This window comes from Ammospiza caudacuta, chromosome 5 (genome assembly GCF_027887145.1).
Source record: "Ammospiza caudacuta isolate bAmmCau1 chromosome 5, bAmmCau1.pri, whole genome shotgun sequence".
Lineage (NCBI taxonomy): Eukaryota > Metazoa > Chordata > Aves > Passeriformes > Passerellidae > Ammospiza > Ammospiza caudacuta.
The window spans coordinates 65,764,129-65,785,235 of NC_080597.1; the positions used below are offsets into that span (position 1 = coordinate 65,764,129).

The window sequence follows — 21,107 nt, forward strand, 5'->3', positions numbered from 1 at the left end:
GCTTTGAATTCACAGTATTCCTCCAATTGCACTGGGTTTTGCTCTCTCCTCTCAACTATCCTACAAAAACAATAACCTTAAAAGAAAACCTCAAAAGGAAGAAACTCAAAAGGACTTCCTACTATAAACTATAATTTGTCAAGGAAAATAAATTTCAAAGACTCAATCCTGCCAGCCACTTTCCTCTTGCTGCCAGTGCCTATTGTCACTTTATTATTGTAGCTGCAGCACAGACAATAAATCTTGGGTTTTGCTTCATATTAGTTATACTTAGCAGCTGCAAAGTAGGATCACATATGGCACCATATGTTCACTCATGAGATCTGCAACCTACAACTGCAGAATGTTGCCTAAATGTTCCCCATATGAAATCAGAGGAATGTTAAATACAGCATAAGGGTATCATCTAGTGACCAGTCCATGCAACAGCACCACCACTGCAGAACTGTTCAGGCCACACTGGACTTGGATATGTGGCAGGGGGAAGGCAAGACAGCAATTTTCTTTCATATAAGACATCTCAAACAGGAAGTGGTAGGCTTGAGTGTTGTCTGCTTTTAATCCCCAAAAACTTCATTGTATCAAACCTCATTAAAAAGTCAAAAGTTTAAAGTAAAGGATTTTTTCAATTAAATCTATTATTTCTAGAGGATCACCAGGGCAAGGACTAAAAAGAGAAGGCTTCTTCATCTTAGGTGTTTATTTGGGAGACATTTCTAGAGAGTCAAGAATTAACACCTAAGCATGACACTTAAAAGACATTGTATTACCAGAAGTCAAAGCAAGGCCTCACCAGTTTGCAATACACAAAAAGCTCCCTTGAAGCCTTTCATAAGCAGTGGGTTTTCAACTGAAGATAGAGAGCTCTCTGCTACACCCCTTGGAAAAGATGTGGGGTGACAGTTCCCTTCAAGAGGCCCATGTCTCTCTGGACTGTAGTGCAGTGTCTCCCCAGCAGGGATGGCATTCAGAGAGTTGTAAAGCCCCAGGGGCTCAGCACAGCACAGGGAAGAAACTCTTTCCTGCTGCTCTGACAATTTCTTACACTATAAATTTCCACTCTTCCCCTGGACCTCCTCCTATTTTCTTTATTTCCCTTCTTCCTCCTGCCTTCTCCCTTTCCAGCTGAACTTACTTGCACCCTGCAAATAAGTTTGGTTTGTGCTTAAAAAGGGGGGGAAATTAGACTTTTTAACTGCAATCCTTATATAGAGCTTTTGGACAATTGGACTAACTGTTCCCCCTTTCTCAGTATACCTTAATGAACAAGAATTTAGTGATAAAAACAACTGATACCCAAACAGAACAATTTTTTAATGTGAATATGGACATAGACCTCCCAAAAGCTGTCATGGGCTTGAGAACTCCAAAAAGTTCTCAGAGTAGCAATTAACCATTTTTTCCTCTGAAATGCCATAAAATCTCTGGAACAGAAATACTACTTGTAGAACCAGGTCTGTCACCAGGGCCTGACTCCTGATGCCAACATGCACCAACTGAAACACCAACTGACCACTTAAACTCAGGCTGTGGTGAGTTTGTGACACTGGTGTGGTACAAAACGTCCAGAGCATTAAATCTTACCCTGTGCATTAGCATCTTTGTCCTCATGCAAGAGTCACAACAATTTGCCATCAAAAGTAGCAGGAAATATTTGTCTTTAGCTCAACTCTGACCTTTTCAATCTGTTTATGTTTCAGACAGAAATAGGAAATGAGTTCCACAATCAGGAAGTATAGCTGCTAAAGGCATGTGCCCCCAGGGGCTGGAGGTTCAATCTCAGACAAATTAAAGTCCTGCTAACTTGACCTCAGTGAATTACAGGGATTATCTGCACACAAATTTTCTCAAGATCTGATTTTCCCAGGTGTCCCAGTTCTCAGGGCAGCCTTTCCAAGCAAAGCCATGCAAAGCCCTATTCCCTGACAGCAACCCTAGGAATGTGTGCAGCACAGCTGTGATGCACTGACTGCTGCAGAGTGAGAGAGCAGTGGCAATTTCACTGATTTTTAAAAGGTTTTGTGAACAGTGATGCTTTATGACTAATTATAAACACATCTTTAAAGAGCTACATGGAACAACATTGTCAGGTATCCAGAGTCTAATCCTATGTGTCTAAACTCCACATTCTTCCAGTTAGTTCTCCACAATAAACTGCTTATAAAAATTCTGTTTCAGGTTTTGTAGGGGAGCGCTTAGGAAAATTTCAAGAATTTCTCCAAACTGGAGCTGAGGGAGTGGAATGGGAAGACAGGAAGAATCATTCATGCTGTTTGCAATGGCAAGTACAATTTCCTACCCAAACAACCTATCCTGCTCTCCCCATACTGCACTGCCCTTTCCAGGCTGTGCAGCAATTTGTCTAGATTGAGTAGCCAAAGCCTGACATCAGTGCAATCACAGGATGCTCTGGACAAAACAAAGTAAGAGGGTCACAAGCCATCCGCACCATGGCAGCACAATGAAATAGCCCTCAAAGTGGGCATGTGTAGAAATCCTACTGGTCTGTTATACCACCTCTGCCTTCTGCTACCAAAGTCATAAAGTGAAGCAGTATCAATCTGATTAACAAGAATTAATTTGTGGATAATCCTCCCTGCTGAATAAAGGTGTCTTCAGAAAGGGAAAAAAAACCCCACCATCTTTGAGTCTGATTAACTGATATTTTAGTAAATGCATAAATCATTTCCAACAGGGCAATTTTCTGTTCATATCTATTTTTGGGTAGGTCTGTAGGGATACTGCTGCATTAATATTTAGCACACCCCCAACCCACAAAAAAAGCAGCTACAAATCTGCAAATACAAATGTGGTTTTATACCAGAACTTACCTCTAACACAGGCAGAGAAATAATGTCTGTGGCACATATTACTCCAGGGACAGCCTATAAATACAGAAAAAATATTTATAGTCTTACAATTTAGCATAGAACATGGGGCATCTAATCTCCATCACCCATTTCCTCCAGGAAACTAGCTAGCTAGCCAAAACTGTGCCCTTATTTTTAAGAAAAACAATATATTAGAACAGTGTCACTGCAGAGAAATTAAGACACTATTTGCTCTAACTGTAAAGTCTTGCTTGAAGTTATTTTACTTCTTCAAGCTTACTTGTAAATTTTAACTCTACAGATTCTGTTTGTCCTGGAAATAAGTGCATGATTTTGCTGGTTAAATGTATTCTGTATTCACTATAAACCTCATGTGATAAGGAATAAATTAATACTTCATTATGAAAACTGAGATATTTAACCATTCATTCAATTATAATAACTGTTCTTGGTTTTGCAAATGCTTTTATTTGTTGACAAAAAATTGCCTCATGGAAAACACCACCAAGGGTAAGACTTGGCAAACTAAAACAGGCATAAAGAACAGGCATAAAGGTATCAATTTGTAGCATATCTATGAAAAGGTAAGACACACAAGCTATAGGCTGTACTAAGGGATAAAAACCCAGACCCTCTAGCTATTAATTAAAGTACCAGCTGTTATGTTACCCCAATCCAGTCCTGCAGTGATGTGTAGGGCAGGAGTTTATCCAGGTTCTCAGTTTCTGGACACAGTCTGCAGTACAGGGAGGCTGAATGTAATGTGAAAAGATTTATAAGGGCAAGATTGTATAAACTATCAGTTAACAAGACTACACTTCACTGTTGCTTATCTGACACTTTTTTAGGGACAAATCCTGCTGCTGTCTCTGAAACAGCTTCCTCCATTGTGGAACTGGTCCCATTCTGTGCACAAAAGGAGGAAGAGAAGTCCAGATGGCTGCAGGGCTGGGTCAGCTGCTTGGCTACAGCTCAGCACTGCAGGGGTCCTTTGTGCAAAGACTCTGCACTGGCTAGACTGAGAAACTACCTATTAGAAGAGAGTATCATGATAAGCCAAATCCGTTTGAAAAAACTGGTTTGGGCTAGAGCTGGAGGAGAATGAAGCTAAGGAGAATCTCCAGAGACCTAAAATAATGATAAATCCATTTGTTCCATTAGACAGAAAAATGCATTTGAAAAGCTTTACTGCCAATCTGATTTGAGATGTCTATGTATCTTCTAAACTACGGATACTGACTGTCTCTTAATGCACAAACTGCAGGTTAGTTAACACAAATCGTAACCAAAAAGTTCAGAAATAAGAGTCAGTTTTGTACTGCCATGGCCTCTCCTTAGTGTCAACTGGAGTATGCAGAAAAACTCAGAATGCAAGAAAAGAAGTACCTACCAATGATAAATTCTTGAATGGGGTCAAAAGAATGACATGTTGACAGGTTCTCAGAAATCCATTGAATAATCTGTCAGAATGAGAACAGGGAGCTTGTCACATCTCTCTGTTTAATCACGTGTTGTAAGAGAGAACAGAAAATCTGGTTATGGTAGTTAACACTTTGCATGGAGTAGTGATAGTAACACAGATCTTTTCAGGACAGCCTGGGCTGATCAGGGCTTAGGGCAGCCCAGCTGATGAGCCTCTTGGCACTGCCAGGTGAATCAGGACCTCTCTTTGGCTGATGCCATTCATGCCCTGCTACTGCTTTGTATAAGACGCCAGTCACTGGAAAAAAATTTAGAGGAAGCTCTTTTCCCACCTGCATTTCCAAATCTTCTGTGTGTTGGAAGTAGAGCAGGGCACAATGCAGAGCTGCCAATCTCTCACAGTCTCGTTTGCTCTTGTGTAGGAGCTGCAGCAAGGCACTGTCACTGATGCTCACATGGTACAGACTTCCTGCACTGCAGTCCAGGGCTGCTGACACCCATGGGCACCGGATGGAACAGTTTTGTAACGTGTCAATTCTTGCATCCTCACCTGGAGAACATTGGTTTGAGAACAAAAAAGAGTAAGAACATAAAATCTGCCTGCTACCAGTGTGTTTCTCTTAAGATTCCTAGGCCCCCAGCAATAAGAAAGAGTCTGCCTCTTGCACTACCTGCCTGGTAGTATACTGAAGAGGAGTAGGAATGGTGCTGGCTCCATAAAGAAAGTAGATAAGGAGCACAGTCCATACTCAGTTCTCTCCTTCCCTATTGCTGACACAGAGAAGTGTAGAGATTTCAGGCTCACAATGCTGCTCCAAGGCAAATCAGAGTACATGTGATAGAACAGAGCAGAGCACAAGGACAGTAGCACAAGTTCAACACTACAATTAGCACCTATTGGTACAGCTTGTGCAGATCAGAACTGCTCACATACAGACTCATGATACAAATTTCTACTGGTGGATCTCTTGCCATCAATCCAAATGGCCAGAACAGGCAGGTTCTGCTCTACAATTATTCCTGAAGCCTCAGACCAAAACCATTTTATTTATGTACCAGTGTTCACCACCATGGTACCATACAGGTACTGTATTTCAGAGCCTTGCATCAGAGAAATCAGGCCCACCATCCAGCAGTGATGCTTTCCACTCATTTTTAGCAGGACAGTATTTCATTACACATACAAAACAGGTATTAGCTTCCTATGATGCTGCCCCTGCACCAGTTTCCACAATTTATGTCCCCTTCACCCAATCAGAACAACAGATTTCTGTTTTCAAACAAAGGCACCCCACTTCCAAAAATAAACCACTTCCCACAAGGACGTGTTTGTTGGAAATGCGTTGGAAATGAAGTAACACGGATCTCAGATGAGACTCTAAATTAAATTGCATCAGCCTGATCAGGTGAAGGAAACACAGATTTCCTTTCCCCACACCCTCCAAACACACACATTTAGAGCAACTCAATTGGAGGAAGGAAATGTAAAATCAAATTTACATCTCATGTGAAATTTGAAAACAGTGGAGGACCAAGAACATGGGCAAAGTTGGGGGAAGGGAAACTGTGAAACCAAGGAAGAGAATTTCAAATTCAGTGAAAGGTCTTCTTCCATTTCATAACAAGCAAGAAGTATGAAATACATAAAGTATGAAATGCCAGTTCAGCTTCTCTTTCTAAAATGGAAAGTAGCAAAAATGTCATTTTTTGAGTATCCTTCCTTTGTCAGAACACTATGCAATAAGGAAACATTGAGAAATACAACTTTCATGTAAAGAGATATGAACAAGTTTCCACAACAACAATTAAATTACTTAAAGCAGTTTTACTATACCTGTCAGAAACAAACTATAGCACAGCATGTCAGGATGTTGAATGTTCAGGAGGTGCAGGAACTGGCCAGGCAAATAAGCAGCCACATAATAGTCTATTTAAAGAAAGAACAGCGGTCAATTTAGCACTTGATCACTTATTTGCTTTAAGAGGCTCTTTCACATGATTCTCAACTTGGCCCACTTCTCTGTGAAGAATTGATTATATCTAGGAAATACAAAAGAAGTTAATTAAAAGCTGCTGCTGTATTAACACAGGAAACACTAGCAGTACATTTGGGTTTCCAGGGTAGGATTCAAGAAACTTGAGATACTCAAGAACTCAGCAGCTGATGTCCAGCACAGATTTTGAGGCAATTTCAGAGGAAGCTGCTTACTAACAGTGAGGCATTGCAATATCAAATGCCAAATACAAAAGGCAAGCAGAAGAAAAGCAGCAAAATAACACTGCTCCCTAAAGCCAAGGTAAAAAAAAATTCCTTTCCTCCCAGAGAAGAGTTAGCCATTTGTCTCCCTACTACACAGAGAATGGCAGTCACACAGGAAAGTAACACAAGTAACCTACCAAGATTCATAAAAGCCACTTCCTTCAATTGATGAGATTCTGCTCTTTCTAGAGAAACTGTAAAAGTTTTGTTGTAACCTGAAGGGGAAAAAAGAACATTTTAAAAACCTCAAACAATAAACACCATTTGTTACAATCCACCTACGACTTCATAGCTAGAAACTTCTGCAGTTCCCATAGACCCAAACAGGGATCTTTCAGACTGCTTTATGGGGTTGTCTGCACAGACAGATTTAATCCATCCTGAACGAGTTCCTGCACACTTAGTAGACTGGCACCTACACAATGCAGTTCTTTAGTGTGTGAAAACTACCCATGTAGGCCCAGCCTACATTTGTGTTTAGAGAAGCACTCCATCCCAGAGCAAGCTTGTGCTCTGGGGTAATAAATACCTTTCTCCCAGAAAAACCCAAACACAAATCCTTTATATAGCTGTGTTTCACATTTTGGTGATCTTTCAATTGCTTTAAAGAATTTCCACTTTGTTTATCTGCATGCCCTATTGCTCTAATTTAGTTCAGCTCAGTTTATACAAAGGCCAATTTCAGACCTGCTGTGTTTGCATGGGCTTTGCAACAGCACAGCTGTTGTTTTAATCTAGATTTCTACCACACTTCTGGCACTCAGTAAGAATGACACAATGCCCTCAAATTTTCTCTGGGAAAAGCTGAAGATTCTAGTAACTAATGGTGTCATGACCAGGATCCTACTCAATAATGCATGGAAATTCAAGATAAGATCCACAGTTTACAGGACCACCAAGAGAAAAATCACCAACAGCAACACTACAGAGGCAGAGGTGTCAAAAGATAGAGTTTTTCATACAAAATACTGGCTGAAGTTAGCTTGCAGTGAGTCAGTATACTCCCCATCACCACTCTGTCACTTGCCAGCATGAGCACATGCAAGCTAAAACCAGCACTGCAGAATTCAACTGCAACATCGTGACTTCTCTGTTTATGCTGCAGTGACTGCTTTAACAGGGGTGGGAAGCTTCCAGCCAAGATTACAGAGGCTGCAGAATAAACTGAACTACTTAAATGTCTTCAAAATATGGCTTATGGCCTCCAAAATGTGAGTAATGGACCCAGTATACCACTGCTTCTGTGGGTCGCTGCAGGACCATTATTAAAATTCTCTTGTACAACTGATGAATCTTACATGAACCCACAAACAGCTCTGCACCAAACAACTCCATTCCACAGAGGTGATTTCAGACTTAGCTAGGAAATGTCACCATATTTATCCTCAGTTTCTTCCTAGTACAGATCAGGATGTGCAAGGGCCATGGTTGGCTTCCAGCAATCCAAAAACTCTTTGGCTACATGTCAGGTGTGGCTGGGAATATCAGCCCTTCACAGCAGGGCAGTGCACTGTGTGTCACACCCAAAAAGGACTTTTCCCAATTTGTTAATGCCTTCAAGAACAGACAAAGGTAGTTCACTCAATCCCACAATATTCCAGCAGCAAAGCAAGTTGTATGTGCAGCCCTGACCTATGAGAAGCATCGTGACACAAGAAAGCAAACAGTTAAGGTAGAACACAGACACAGTGTGCACTTGAACACAGTTACTCCATACTATGCAGCTTCTCAGTTGAGAAATAATTTGCCTCTCTGTCCATGTATCAAATAAGAAAATCTTAATGAGAATTTTTATTCTGATTGGAATAAAACAATGCCCTTTATTATTTTCAAACAAAGGTCTTAACTTTAAGAGCTCCAGCACCACTTACACAGCGACTATTCTTAGAATCAGTGGGTGTTGCACCTCTTGCTGTGAAAATGACACATTGAACTGGAATTCTAAGCAGACATTCAAGCTAAGAGCTGTTGGCTCTATTTCCCATACAAATGCCTTATGGCATAAGTACAACACACCTGCAAGCTCCCACAGATTTCATTGATGTCTGTGCTCAGCATGCCGGAAAGTCTGGCTAGAAAAAGGGAGCAAATTAATAACCATTTACAAGGCCACTGGTTTGAAGCTACTCACTCAGCATCAGGCAGGAACCCTACAGCAGGAAAGCCAAAGCTAAAGGCAGCTAAAGGCAGCTGCTGTCTTGAAACAGCAGCCACAGTAGCTTATTGTCTGCAGACTTTGGTAGTTATTTGTTTTGAAAGGCATTCTCTGACTCTTTTAGCACACTGACATTCTCCAAAATAAAGCACAGTAAGTTACCAAGTTAGTCTTACCTTTATGTAGAAAATATATGGAGTATATGATCTCATGAGGAATATCAGAGACTAGACTACAACACACACACAAGCCTCCTAAAAAGACAAAATAGAGAAAGAAAATTCACTTGTCCAGCTGAACATCAAGACATCTTTATACTGCATAAAACCAAATCAAGACTGTTTCAAATTAGAAACTAAAAATAATCTCTCAAAAAAGATAAGGATTACAGGAGTATCTATTATGGACTCTAATCATCATTTACCTAATGAAACAAAATCAAGAAAGAACAGAGGAGGCAATCTGGCACAATGGAAACCTGGGTCCTGTCATGGCCAGTTCTTTCTTTTATGGGAAGTACATTTTAGCCCTTTCCAGGAGAAATCATGCTTGCAGCCAGAAAACTGATCAAGCCTTTCTCTCCACAGACTGCCTCAATCCAGATATTTTGTGTTCAGGAGCTGTCAGATATGCTCAACAACATAATAAAACACCATTTCTTTGCTTTTCAAGTAATCTCATATTGGCAGCAGCATGAATACACTACCAAAGCTTTCTCACACTAGAAGTGACAGCCACTTCTCCCCTTTCCTGCCCAAAGAACTGCCATTACCTTATTTAGGAGAGAAGTCAGTCCTTGGGGCAAGTTTATTTCAGCCAGGGTACTGCATACAGGAAGGTTTCCCACTCCCAGAATAATTCTAGATCAGATTGCTCCTGTTATGACCCCACTGGATGGTAACCCTGCTTTCACTCTCATAAAAACTTTAATCTCCTTACTCTGATGCTTTGGCATTCATGTTAAAAGTAGCCTCCAAATCACATTATCCCAATACAGCTGGGAAAGCTTGTCCACAAATATGACCATTCACCTTTTACCTTGATTGGAAATTTATCATTTAAAAGAAGAAAAGAAAGTAATACTAATACAGGTACTGTTCTGTAAAAAATAAAAGGCTGTGTATACAAGTTATGCAGAAAATGGCATAGTATGGAAAAAGCACAAGTACAAATAAAGCACAGGTACCCAGTTAATTTATTTGATTAAATGCCTTGGTATTTCACACCACAAGGCTGTACCATAGCTGTGATAAGATATGGCTGAGACAGTTCTTGTTTCTGCCTTTTGGGGAAGGTAACTGCTTTCTTAAGATGCAATTTTTCTTTCTGCTTATTCTTAGCTGACTGAATATGGTTTGATACAGTTTTGCTTGGATATTTGAGTCATTCAGACAACAGACAGGGCATTTTGCCAGAGCCCTTGGCTTCTATCAGAACATGCATAATTTTTAAAGTAGCAGCATCAGGACTCATGAGGAAGACTGGAGAAGTTCCAGCAACCCACTGGATTGCTGTTTTATTATCAACAGCTCCCTTCCAGAACTGCAAATTTCCTTCTTGTATGCTGGAGTCTTCTGTGTACACTGTCTGTAAATTGCACAACAGGCAAGTGAGTGTGCTCAGACTGAAGTGTCAGTGGGCAATGTGCAAGCTGACCACAGAAACTGCAGCTATGGCAGACTATAAACAGGATGTGCATCTTTCAACTCAACAATATTGCTCCATGTGTCAACAAAGTGAGCTACAAACAACCAGAAATAACAAATGGTGCTTTGTTAATGCAGACAGAAACATGGCAGCCTCACACCAACAGGTGTCCAAGCAAAGTTACATCTGACACAGTCCTGGCAATCCCAGCAGGGCAGCCAGACACTAAGAATACATCACAGACTCCTTTCCTACCCTTAGCAGAGCTCTCTGCAAATTAGAGCTGGGTTGTGCTGCTGCAGGGAAAGCTTATCAGCCAATTGCAACTGTATGCAGAGCCAGGTCTTCCACACTACTCACTTCAAAATCATTTGCAAACAGTAAAAGCTGTAGCTGAATGCTGCAAGGTGAGAAGACTCATGTGAGGATATACTTGGATAGACACTTATCTTTCCAGAAATAAAAGGGAAAAAAGATCTTGACCACAAAGGTAAAAAAAAAAAAAAAAAAAAAAAAAAAAAAGGAAAGAGAGAGAGAAAAGGAAAGGAAAGAAGAAAGAGAAAAGAAGCAGAATTTTCAAATTAAATTCTACTCCTATTCAGCAAACAGCAGTTACAACTCTGGCACTCGACAAAGTCAGCCCACTGAGACCACAAGAGTCACCTACGCTATGCAGAAATTAGGTTTTCCCTAGGAAACTTTAACTAAATTCCTCATTTCTGTTCAAGCAAAAACTCAACACATAAGGCTGTAACAGCATCCCAACAAAGCATCCAAATGTCACAACTCAAATACAACATTGCATCAGGGCATTTTGTCTAGTTGTACTGACTTAGGAGGGACTTGCCTCACTTAACTTCAGCCATCCAAACATCTCTCATTTAGACCCTTATTCAGCAAACAAAGAAATACGGATTGAGTCATCCTCTGGAGATGCCTATTTCTCTCTAGAAACACAGTCCAGATGCCTACATTTCAGGGGATAGTTAGCTGATGGGAATCCAGTGTCTATGACCTCTTACTGCCTGCATTTTTTTAAATATTGTGCAAATTCAATGGAAAAATATTTCTAAAGCACTAAGAGAACACATAACAGTACAGTGTTTATCTAATAACCACTGAATTCTGGACATGCCAAGTTAATTCTGAGACTGAAACTACTTGATCTCAGCTATTCAAGAATTACATGGGGCTTTTTACCTGGAGATACTTTGTCTGTGCTGAGTGTAAGGAACAGAGCTACTTTTTCTGCTGCAGAAGTTTGAGAAAGGAAAAGTGATTTTATTCAGAGTTCAGACTGGCAGGAGACAATAAGAGTTTTATTAAATGGGAAATTGTATGGAATATTCCAGTTTGAAGTTTTGCCAGTTCCACTTTGCCAGGGATGTCTGAATGGTACAAGCAGGGATATGGCATTAATATCAGAGCTGTGCTAGCAGGACCACAGCAGGCACAGTCTGCTCCACAAAGAACTTGCAATCCAGTTTTGCAAATCACCCTGAGGCACAAAAGGGAACCTTTACTGTTATTACCTACAGTATTCTTCAACAACTAGATATGATTTTAGCACCAAAATAACTTGGTCCAAACTGTTAGTTACCAAAAATGAGTTGTGCAAGGTAATCCTCAGTTTTAAACAAAATTCAAGGAAAAGCCATGTACAGTAATCTCATTTAAGTGCAATTGTCAAATTATCTGTTTTACAGTAAGTGCAATGGAAAGCACTTTTGCTTTTGCTTTAGAAAGGTTCCACACAGACTTTGTGTGTCACCAGACAGAAAAAAACATTTTACTTCACAGTAACTAAACAAGAGTCTTGTTGGAGGATGACTGAATTTCATCCTAAACTCAAGGAGGTACTTCAATCTGAATATACTCCTCCCCAGAGGAGTATAGGTTTTTAAAGGAAACAGATATATAAATAAATAATATTTTCTATTATTGGACTGGCTGTTTATATAAGAAATTGTCTTGCTAACAGAGAAAAAGCCTAATCTACATTTGAAAGATAGAACCTTGGCTTTCTCTTACTTCTAATTCCTTCCCTCTAATCTCTATAAGCATGCAGTTTGCCTTGGTAAGAAAAGAAATCCATGTAAGGAAGCTGTACTTCACTTGATTGGCAGTAATGGTCATTTCAGTGCAAGGGGCAGACAGCTCAGCAGGTCCCTGTGTGCACAGCAGGCCCTGGGGAGGGACAAGTACAGCCTCCCCTGCAACACTTCCCTGCACAGCTCTGCTGACCAGCCAAAGGTCAAACAGACACCATCTCTGCCTGCCTGGATGGTCTAATTGACAGGCTGAAAACAGCTGTGATGAACAGATACCTCTTGAGACCAGTTTTTAATCCAAAAAAGCTCATGGCATATGTTAGGATGGAGGGAGACTCCAAAATCCTAAAGGTTTAAGAAACATTTCAGGTTTAAGTTTAAGGAATCATATATATACTAAATCCCTGAGTAGCACATGCCAGTTTAGTATCACATACTTGGACCTCTAAACACCACACACTATCAGCAATATGAAGCTCTTAAAGCCTGCACTGCACATGCTCTGTGTACATATGTCCCCTCTGTAACACAAATACATGCTAGATCAGAAACCCAGACAAAACCCTCCCTGAGTTTACTTTCTAACATAATTGTGGTCAGCTTTAACATTAGATTGCTTTAATGTAACACACAGCAATGTTCTGGTACCTGTTGGGCTCTGAAACTGCCAGGAAAATGCTAAGGTGTTCTTAGGCTGAGAGATTTTACTGGTACCAGTTCTTTGCAGCTGGGCTACCAAAAGGTTTCTGGGTGACTGTTTTCTTGTTGGTAGGTTGATATATAAAACTCTGGGTACTTCAGCTCAACTTCACTGCAGCTTTCAGAAGGTAAGAAATTTATTAATACTAATAAAGCACAGTTGCCTTCTCCCTCTCCTTCCAGTTACCTGCCAAGTGTGCTCTAAAGGAATACAAATCTCACCCTCACATTATAAATTTTTTTATTTGTGTGTGTTTTCCAATAATTTATGAATAAATTCAGTAATCAATTAGGATTACACTGCATGATAATTACTAGTGGGGGTAATTTTTACCATATTTGTATTTATTCATTACCTGCTTTACTTGTGAAAACCTGAAGGTTTTTCAAAGATTTAGATGCAACATCTTGATCTTGACAGTAATCATATCCAAAATTCACAAGTCTGTGAGCAAATACAGATCACTAAGTAAATCACTTCATCCACAGAGATTTATCACAACAAAAAGATCACCAGAACAGTCACTATGTAACCAAAATATACGAATTAAATTATAATCAAATATTCTGTAATACAAGTTAAATTGGGCTTTAACCAATTTGCTCAATCCTGTTAGAAACAGGAATCCCAAGAGTGCACACTGTTGACCACCAATTTTGAACATACCTGACAATTTCATATTCACTTACTGGACTGTCCAACCATTCCTATACTTTGAAGTGAAAGCAAGTTGTCATGACATACTGGAAATCCAAGTACTTGTGACACCTAATAACTCAGAGGTTTTGCAGACTAACTGTACAGCCCATGGCTGTAAAGCTACATTTTAATCTGTAATAAGGACACTACCTTCAGTGGAAATACTTGAAAAGAAAAGCTCAAAATCACACTCACATGGAACTTGTTATACCATGACATTTTCAGTCTCATGCTGCTTGTGTTTCAATGGTTTTACATATTTTTAAATCTTTTAAATCAAGGCTTATTTTTACCCTGGAAAACATGCAGCAGAAGACTGTAGTCAGTCTGCTTTGGTTTTTTTTTGTTGTTGTTGTGGCTGGGTGGTCTTTTTGTTTGGTTGTATTTTTTGCCAGGAAGTATTTTGATCCTGTAGAGATTTTCCCCTTGGTCTTCTGCAGTAATTTGGAAAACCAATAAAATAAAGTAAAATACAGCATTGAAGCCCTTACAAGAGCTGTGTTCTTTCAGCACCAACTGTAAGAGGACACAACCTGCACAGGCAGGAGCACCACACTGAGCCTTATGCACAGCACTGAGACATTCTGAGACCACAGCTGGGCAGGGTGGAACTAAACCACCTTCAGCTACTGATACCTGGCCTGACAGCTCTGGCCTCCCTTTTTATTCACAAAAATAAATGGGCTGTTTTGGAATGTAAAGACAGATGACGATTGTGACAGAGTTAAACCATCCTGACTAGTTTTTTCCCTCAGTTAAAAGGGAGCCCTCAGGAGACAAGCTCAGATGCAGTCATGTGCATGGCAGACACAGAATCAGACAAATCTTCATCTTTGGAAGTGCAGGCTGCTGGAAGGAGCATGCTGGAGGAGAACAGAGTACAGGCAGTGTCTTCACAGGCCATAAAAAGGTGCTACTGGTTTGTTTAACTGCCCAATAAAACTTGCAACAGCAATTAAAAATGCAGAGCTTCCCTTGACAGATATTTTAACATCACCATTAAAACCTGCCCAAGATTAAAGCAAATTAATTTAAATAGGTTCAGCATACTCAGAAGGTTTAACCTATAGCTAGCTCTTTAGACAAATACTGTCATTTACAAAAATTAAGAAGCAGTCAAGGATTAAATTACTTTTTACAGATGACCCCGATGAGAGTAAGAACTGGAGGTCTGGACACAGTTTTCATGTTATTCTCATGTTCCAGTGCCATGCAGGCAACTGCAACCAAAGATATTGTTTGGACAAATTTTACTTAGGTTTGTAAAATGTTACCATGTATATTGAAAGGAAAGCAAACCAAAACATTAAAAAAACAAACAACTTACTTTAATTGTGTGTCATTTACAGCAATATCCAGGTGTGATTCCAGCTGTTAAACAAAAAGGAAAACAAACCTGTTCTTTACAGAGGTCAATATACTTTGTGTAGCATTTCAAACCAGTAAAATGTGTCATAGTCACATTTAACCAGATTCAATATTTTAACAAGTTTATTTATTCTCCTCTAATCCTTACAGTCACTTCAAAAACCTCCATAAAACAGATTCTTTTTTAGAAGAGAAAATAAAAGTGACTGGACCAAAGGTCTAGTAACAATCACATGTTGTAATTTTTATGTTCTGTTTGTTGTATTTTGGCTGCAATAAATGTTCCTGTCTCACTTAAAACTGACAGAAAATCACATGGTTTCTTTGTCTAGTGCACTTGCTAAGCCTGCTTTCAATAAGTGAGTATTAGTTCAGTACAGTGTCATGAATGTCACTTAATGCCTTCTAGGTCAAAAAAAGTGTAATTCCAATAAAGTTACCTTACTGTGGGGAAAATCTGAGTCTAACTGGATATATTCTTGACAAGAAAATCATGCAAAAAAATCCTAAAAAACTCCAGTTTTCCTTTGAAAAAGTTTCAACAATGAAAAAGACAAAAGATCTCTGTACCAGTACCTGGAAAACAAAATTACATCCCACTGTAAACCATTTATAATAAAATACTCAGAACTTACTATTGACTTAAAATTTTCCTCAGGATAAAACTGGACACACCTTAAAGTACTCTTTGATTCCTGGAATTAAAAAGAATGGGTTTTGTAAGTAAGAAAGGATATTATACAGACTGAGAACTGACTGGATACTCAGCACCATTCTTCACACTCAACCTGCTTTGCTAACAGCTATGCAGAGTTAGGGGACAAAAGAATTTAAAAACCACATATAACCCCTCACAATAGCACTGTGACATGCTTCCTTCCTGTCCCAGATCATTATCTGCCAATCATATATAATTGCGTGGGCTCTCATTTCAGCACAGCAATACACGTCTCACACATTTTAGAAAGTTAAAAAATGTTTTCCATATCTACCTATATGGCAAAAAGAATTGCATCTTGCTTTAGTCAGTTCAAAATGGGTATCTCAGACACAAAATCATAAATACATTTCTCCATCACAGTTCACTTCCTGTTATTTCCTAACATTCACTCTTCTCGTGGCTAAGAAGAGTAAAGAAAAATCTTTTTTTTTTTATTTACAGAGAATGCATCAAGAGCAATTAGTCGCTCAGACAAAATAAAAAACCCAAACCCTGGGTTTTTTTGAGAGTTTCAAAGCTTTTTGCCAAGAACCTGTCCTCATTTGGTCTCTCAGTAAGTTTGCACACAAAATACGTTCTAGATGTGAACTCCCTAGAAGAGAGGCATTATACTCACAGCAGTTTTGGATAGATTTAGATACTTTTGAATAAAAGACCTTTCTAAAGCAAGAAAAAAAAGAAATTACCAAGCCCACCTTTTTTATAGAAAGCATTAAGACCACCAGTCTTCTTGCAATGTACTAAGCACAACAGCAGCTACAGCAAGTTTGGCTTTTGCTTCAGGTTATTCAAGGCAAGAACAAGAAAGACCAGCCTAATGAAAACAAACCCCTACTTGCTACTCCACACTTGCTACTTAAAACTTCACTGTCATCAGGCAGGCAGGAACAAAACTGCAAGAATGACTTTCAGCTCACCTTTGGAACAATGTAGAAGAGTCTTTGCTCCATCATATCCCACTGTGCCCAAACGAGGTCATCTGCAACTCTGGCTCTTGGAAGCTGACCTGACTTCTTAATCACCTACAGGGAAAGAATAAAACATTAGAAGCCATCAAATAAAGTTTTGCAACAATTATGCACAGTCTGTGCTTTAAAGAGAAAAGCAGTGCAAGAACACACACAAAGAGCAAGGAGGTTGGAAGGAACAGGCTCCTTGTCAGCAGTATGAATTCCACCTTTGTTGTGTGCAAGGTGCTCAGTTTAAAGAGATCAGAAGCACAGTTTTCAGAGTACACCTACTAACAAATCTTTTCTTTCAGTCTTCCTTGCTTGCAAGAAATTCACCACTTAAACTGCTCAAAGTGAACAAAGAATAGCAGAGGCACCCTTCCTCAGAGAGGAGGGAAATAACACAGTCAGTTCAGAATCAGCTACATTAACTACTGAAGGGAATGGGTCAGCTCCAAAAGAGATTTCTATCCAAGTCTCAGCCATGTGAGAGAGAGGGCTGGAGTAGAGAAAAGGCTAGAACTGTGGAAAATTGTTGGGATTTATACATGCCCACTTACATGAGTTAGGGAGATTTCATGTCAACCAAAACAAAACTGTTTGTCAGAAGGACATCAGATCAATCTGTCTTCTGATTATACTTAAATCTTTACTCCACTACTGTAGTCTAGCACATAAAATACAACTGCTTGAAGGGTCATGACAAACTGAGAAAACCATGAAAGATTACAAAGGGACAAAAATCAGGTCCTAAACTTTTCCTTCAAAGACTACATTCAGCTCCATAACACAAAACACTGGCTTTCATGACACAATCATTTACAATATTAGACATTATTTTATTATATTATTAGACAAGTGCTCATTAACAATAAGTCTTTCAAGAAGAACATCCACAATTTTTTGACAAACTCATGTTAGAAAAGAGATGAGGGGAAACAGAGATTGGAACACTCACTGTACTCAGACTGTATCTAAGTTTTACATCTTCAGTTCATTTGTTTTTTTAAGTAAATCCTCTACTGACTCCCCACAGACTCATAATAGACAAGGTTAGGAAGGCAACTCTGAAAATATTTTAAATGGTTGCAAATATTTAAAATAGTTTTAAAATTAATAAACACTATGTTTACTCCCAACTTCTAACACACAGAAGCATTTAGCAATACATGACAAACCCAGTAAAATAAAAAAATTCCTCATAGATTACAAGGTGTAAATTTTTTCAATCAGCTTTGTGGTCATCTGCATAGGTTGCCATAATAATCAATGCTTGCTTTAATAAACTTTGTGTTGCCCAAGCATATGACAAAAAAAATTTCAAAACTTTCAGCTAAATTAATTAAAGTAAAAAACCTCAAACCCAAAGATTTTTTAATCTTACCACTTTGTGTTCTTCTTCTGCAACAACATGAATGTCAAATTGTTCAATATCTTTAAAATAAAATTTTAAAAAATCATTACAAACAAACATTTTTAAATGCTTTTATACAGCTTATTAAACAAGCTCACCTCTCAGAATTCTGTAAGAACACTTTAGGGCCAGGAAAGTTCCAGAGGAAATCTGCGTCACATGAGCACAGGTGCCTACACAGAGACCTGGAGTCTCTTCCTTTGCTGAGCTGAGAGTGGCCTCAGCCATAACACCTCATGGACAGAATTCCCTGCTCAGCCCAGCCCAGGCTTGAAAAACAGTGACTGGAATGTCCCAACCAAGCCAAGGAGCCCCCATGGAGAGAAAAAGTCTGCAGAGCTGCCTGCCCATGTCCAAGAGCATCCCTGACCTGTTTCACCTCCTGCCATGAACACCTCTCGCAGTCCTTTCCCACACAAAACTGCTGGAAGTTATCCACAGCTGGCCTGCATGAGAAGTGCAACACCCACCCAGATGTTGTGTTTCTGATTTAGCTCTGTCCACCTAAGGCCACCTTCCCAAGGCTGGTGTCTAGCTCAGGGAAGATGGGCCTCTCCAAGGGGATGGAATAAGAGATCTCACTCTATAATAAGAAGGGAAAATCCAGTCTTTTCCAAATGTCCATTTTATCCATTCCTTGCCATTAGATTAGGCTGAACATGCAATGTTAGCTGAGTCCAAGGAACTATTGCTCTATTCTTGTCCCACTCCCCATGTTAAATAACATCTTTCAGTCAATTGATCTGCTCTGGATTTATGTAGGCAGCTATAAGGAGTGTATTTTAGCTTTTTTAGAAATAAAGATAACTGATGAATGCAAGAGCTAAGCAACTAACTGTAGACAAAGATGGTCGTTCAGTTAACATTGAAAAAAATCTGGTAAATGACACAGTTTTTGAAAGACCTTTGGAATATCTAGAATAACTCACACCCTTTTTTTTCCTGGGTTTTTTTCCCCAATAAAAGTCTACCAAAAATATAATCTATAACAATCATCTTGAAGTAAAAGAATGACAATGTACTTTGAAAACATTAACTCACATTTATCTTCTGAAACTAGCAAGAGACGACTTTCTCTAGAAGCATTTCTGCCTTCAACTGGATAAAGAAACTACACAGAAAATTTCACAGAATAAGTAAAAACCAAAGTAGTTTAGAACATTTATCTAAATTTTTTTTGTATTTTTTCTGCTGGGTATTTATGTATTTTTAAATTTAATCAGACACACTAATTATATTTAATTAATAAAAATAGCTATTATTACATACTAATAGTCACCAGTCACTATAACTGCAAACTATGGAAGACTGAAGAGCAATAAAAAAGTAGCCTTCATGTTGGAGAAATATTCTATACCAAACATTTTATGAGGTTTCATTTCTTTATTTCTCTGAAGAAACAGGGCACATTACCTCTGTAACAGTTGCAAGATAACATGAGGTGTTTCTGCACTAAACCATGTTTTCTCTCTAGCACAGCAGATTAAATTGGCTTATCTTCAGATTAGTTGGATACTTTACCTGTACTCGAACACAGCTATCCACAGCCTTTAGCACTCTCACATTATTAATGGGATGAATTTCAATTAGCAAGGTTAAATACTTGGACACTGCAAAAAGAAGAAGTTTTAGATAATATTCTTTGATGTAAGCAAGTTTGTTTTTTAAACAGAAATACCTGAGAAAGAAAGCAAAAAGGTACAATATTTCAAACAGTATTAAAAATCCACTTGCAGTACCTGACTGTAAGAGCTGAGTTGCTCTTTCTTCCTCTGTATATTGACAGAAGCTGACTGCTGTGGGAGAAGAAAACACCAACACAACCACAGTGAGTGTGCATATTGGACATTAATCTCATCAAACATCCCTGAAGAATGAGCATACCAATTCTTTTACCAAAAACATTTATGTTAAAGGAATGTCAGAAGCTCTTCTAGATGTAGCAGGTATGCACAAATGCAGGAGGAGAAAGTGAACAAAGGGGCAGTGTGTCTTAGATGATTTATTAAAACAGCAATATTGTCACAGCTGTGTCTTTATGTTGTTACCTACATTATCTGGTGATGGATCCACAGAAATTCATAAATTGCTGTGGGCAACACATAGGTTTAATTAACATTTAATTACATTTAAGTAATTCTAAACCCAAATGTATCATCCTACTAAACTAAATCTTGACCAAAAATATCTAATGATAAAGCACATATTTACCCAATAAGGTCCTTTCATTGTTGATTGAACAGCTGATTATGTGCAGATTCTTCTCAAACATATAGAGGTGCTACAGAGAAACACAGTAATGTTAATAACTGTGCTTTTTCAAACTCCATAAAGGAAACCATCTAATTGCTTCTTAGGAAAACACTGCTGTCCCACAGTTTTTATCTTTAAGCCATATCTTTTCATGCCCAGAAGAACCACATTTCAAGTTGCCATTATAATAGCTCTCCTTTTACTCATGTTTGTTTTTTAATGGTGCTTTTGAGCTCTATGTTGCCACTAGAGCATAGCAGACCTTTATATAAATACAAAATTTCACTCATTTCATACTACTATGGGGACACCTTCAAAAACTTGTCATGATTTTAGTTACTGAATTGCAATGTGTTCAGTTTTAGAATAAAATAATCTCTTATAATGGTATCACCAAACAGACCAAGAATAAACACATATAAAGAAAACCCTAAACATTTACTTCTTGGCACATGTGTGCAATATGAAGGGAAGTGGAAAGGACTTGTTGTTTAAAAGGTTGTTTAGAAATGAAGATTGCAGACCTGATGCTTTACTATTCTCAAGCCTCTCAGATGTTCTGCAATGTGGTGCATTCTAACACTACTGAGAATCATTCCAATATCCCATATTTTCTGTTTCCAACAAGGATACACC

General features: G+C 38.8%; 1 protein-coding gene across 1 annotated transcript in view; it reads right to left on the reverse strand.

The window, feature by feature from the left end:
- Positions 1-21,107, reverse strand: part of GSAP (gamma-secretase activating protein) — a 44,984-nt gene that overhangs the window by 17,271 nt on the left and 6,606 nt on the right. Inside the window, exons 4-19 of the mRNA XM_058805962.1 lie at positions 20,430-20,499; positions 19,958-20,014; positions 19,740-19,828; positions 19,260-19,329; positions 18,189-18,238; positions 16,772-16,876; positions 15,769-15,828; positions 15,093-15,136; positions 13,422-13,510; positions 8,845-8,922; positions 6,651-6,728; positions 6,088-6,180; positions 4,586-4,803; positions 4,222-4,291; positions 3,501-3,583; positions 2,832-2,885 (exon numbers count right to left, since the gene is read on the reverse strand). Of these exons, the coding sequence (XP_058661945.1) occupies positions 2,832-2,885; positions 3,501-3,583; positions 4,222-4,291; positions 4,586-4,803; positions 6,088-6,180; positions 6,651-6,728; positions 8,845-8,922; positions 13,422-13,510; positions 15,093-15,136; positions 15,769-15,828; positions 16,772-16,876; positions 18,189-18,238; positions 19,260-19,329; positions 19,740-19,828; positions 19,958-20,014; positions 20,430-20,499 (1,308 nt within the window). The remainder of the gene's footprint in view (positions 1-2,831; positions 2,886-3,500; positions 3,584-4,221; positions 4,292-4,585; positions 4,804-6,087; positions 6,181-6,650; positions 6,729-8,844; positions 8,923-13,421; positions 13,511-15,092; positions 15,137-15,768; positions 15,829-16,771; positions 16,877-18,188; positions 18,239-19,259; positions 19,330-19,739; positions 19,829-19,957; positions 20,015-20,429; positions 20,500-21,107) is intronic.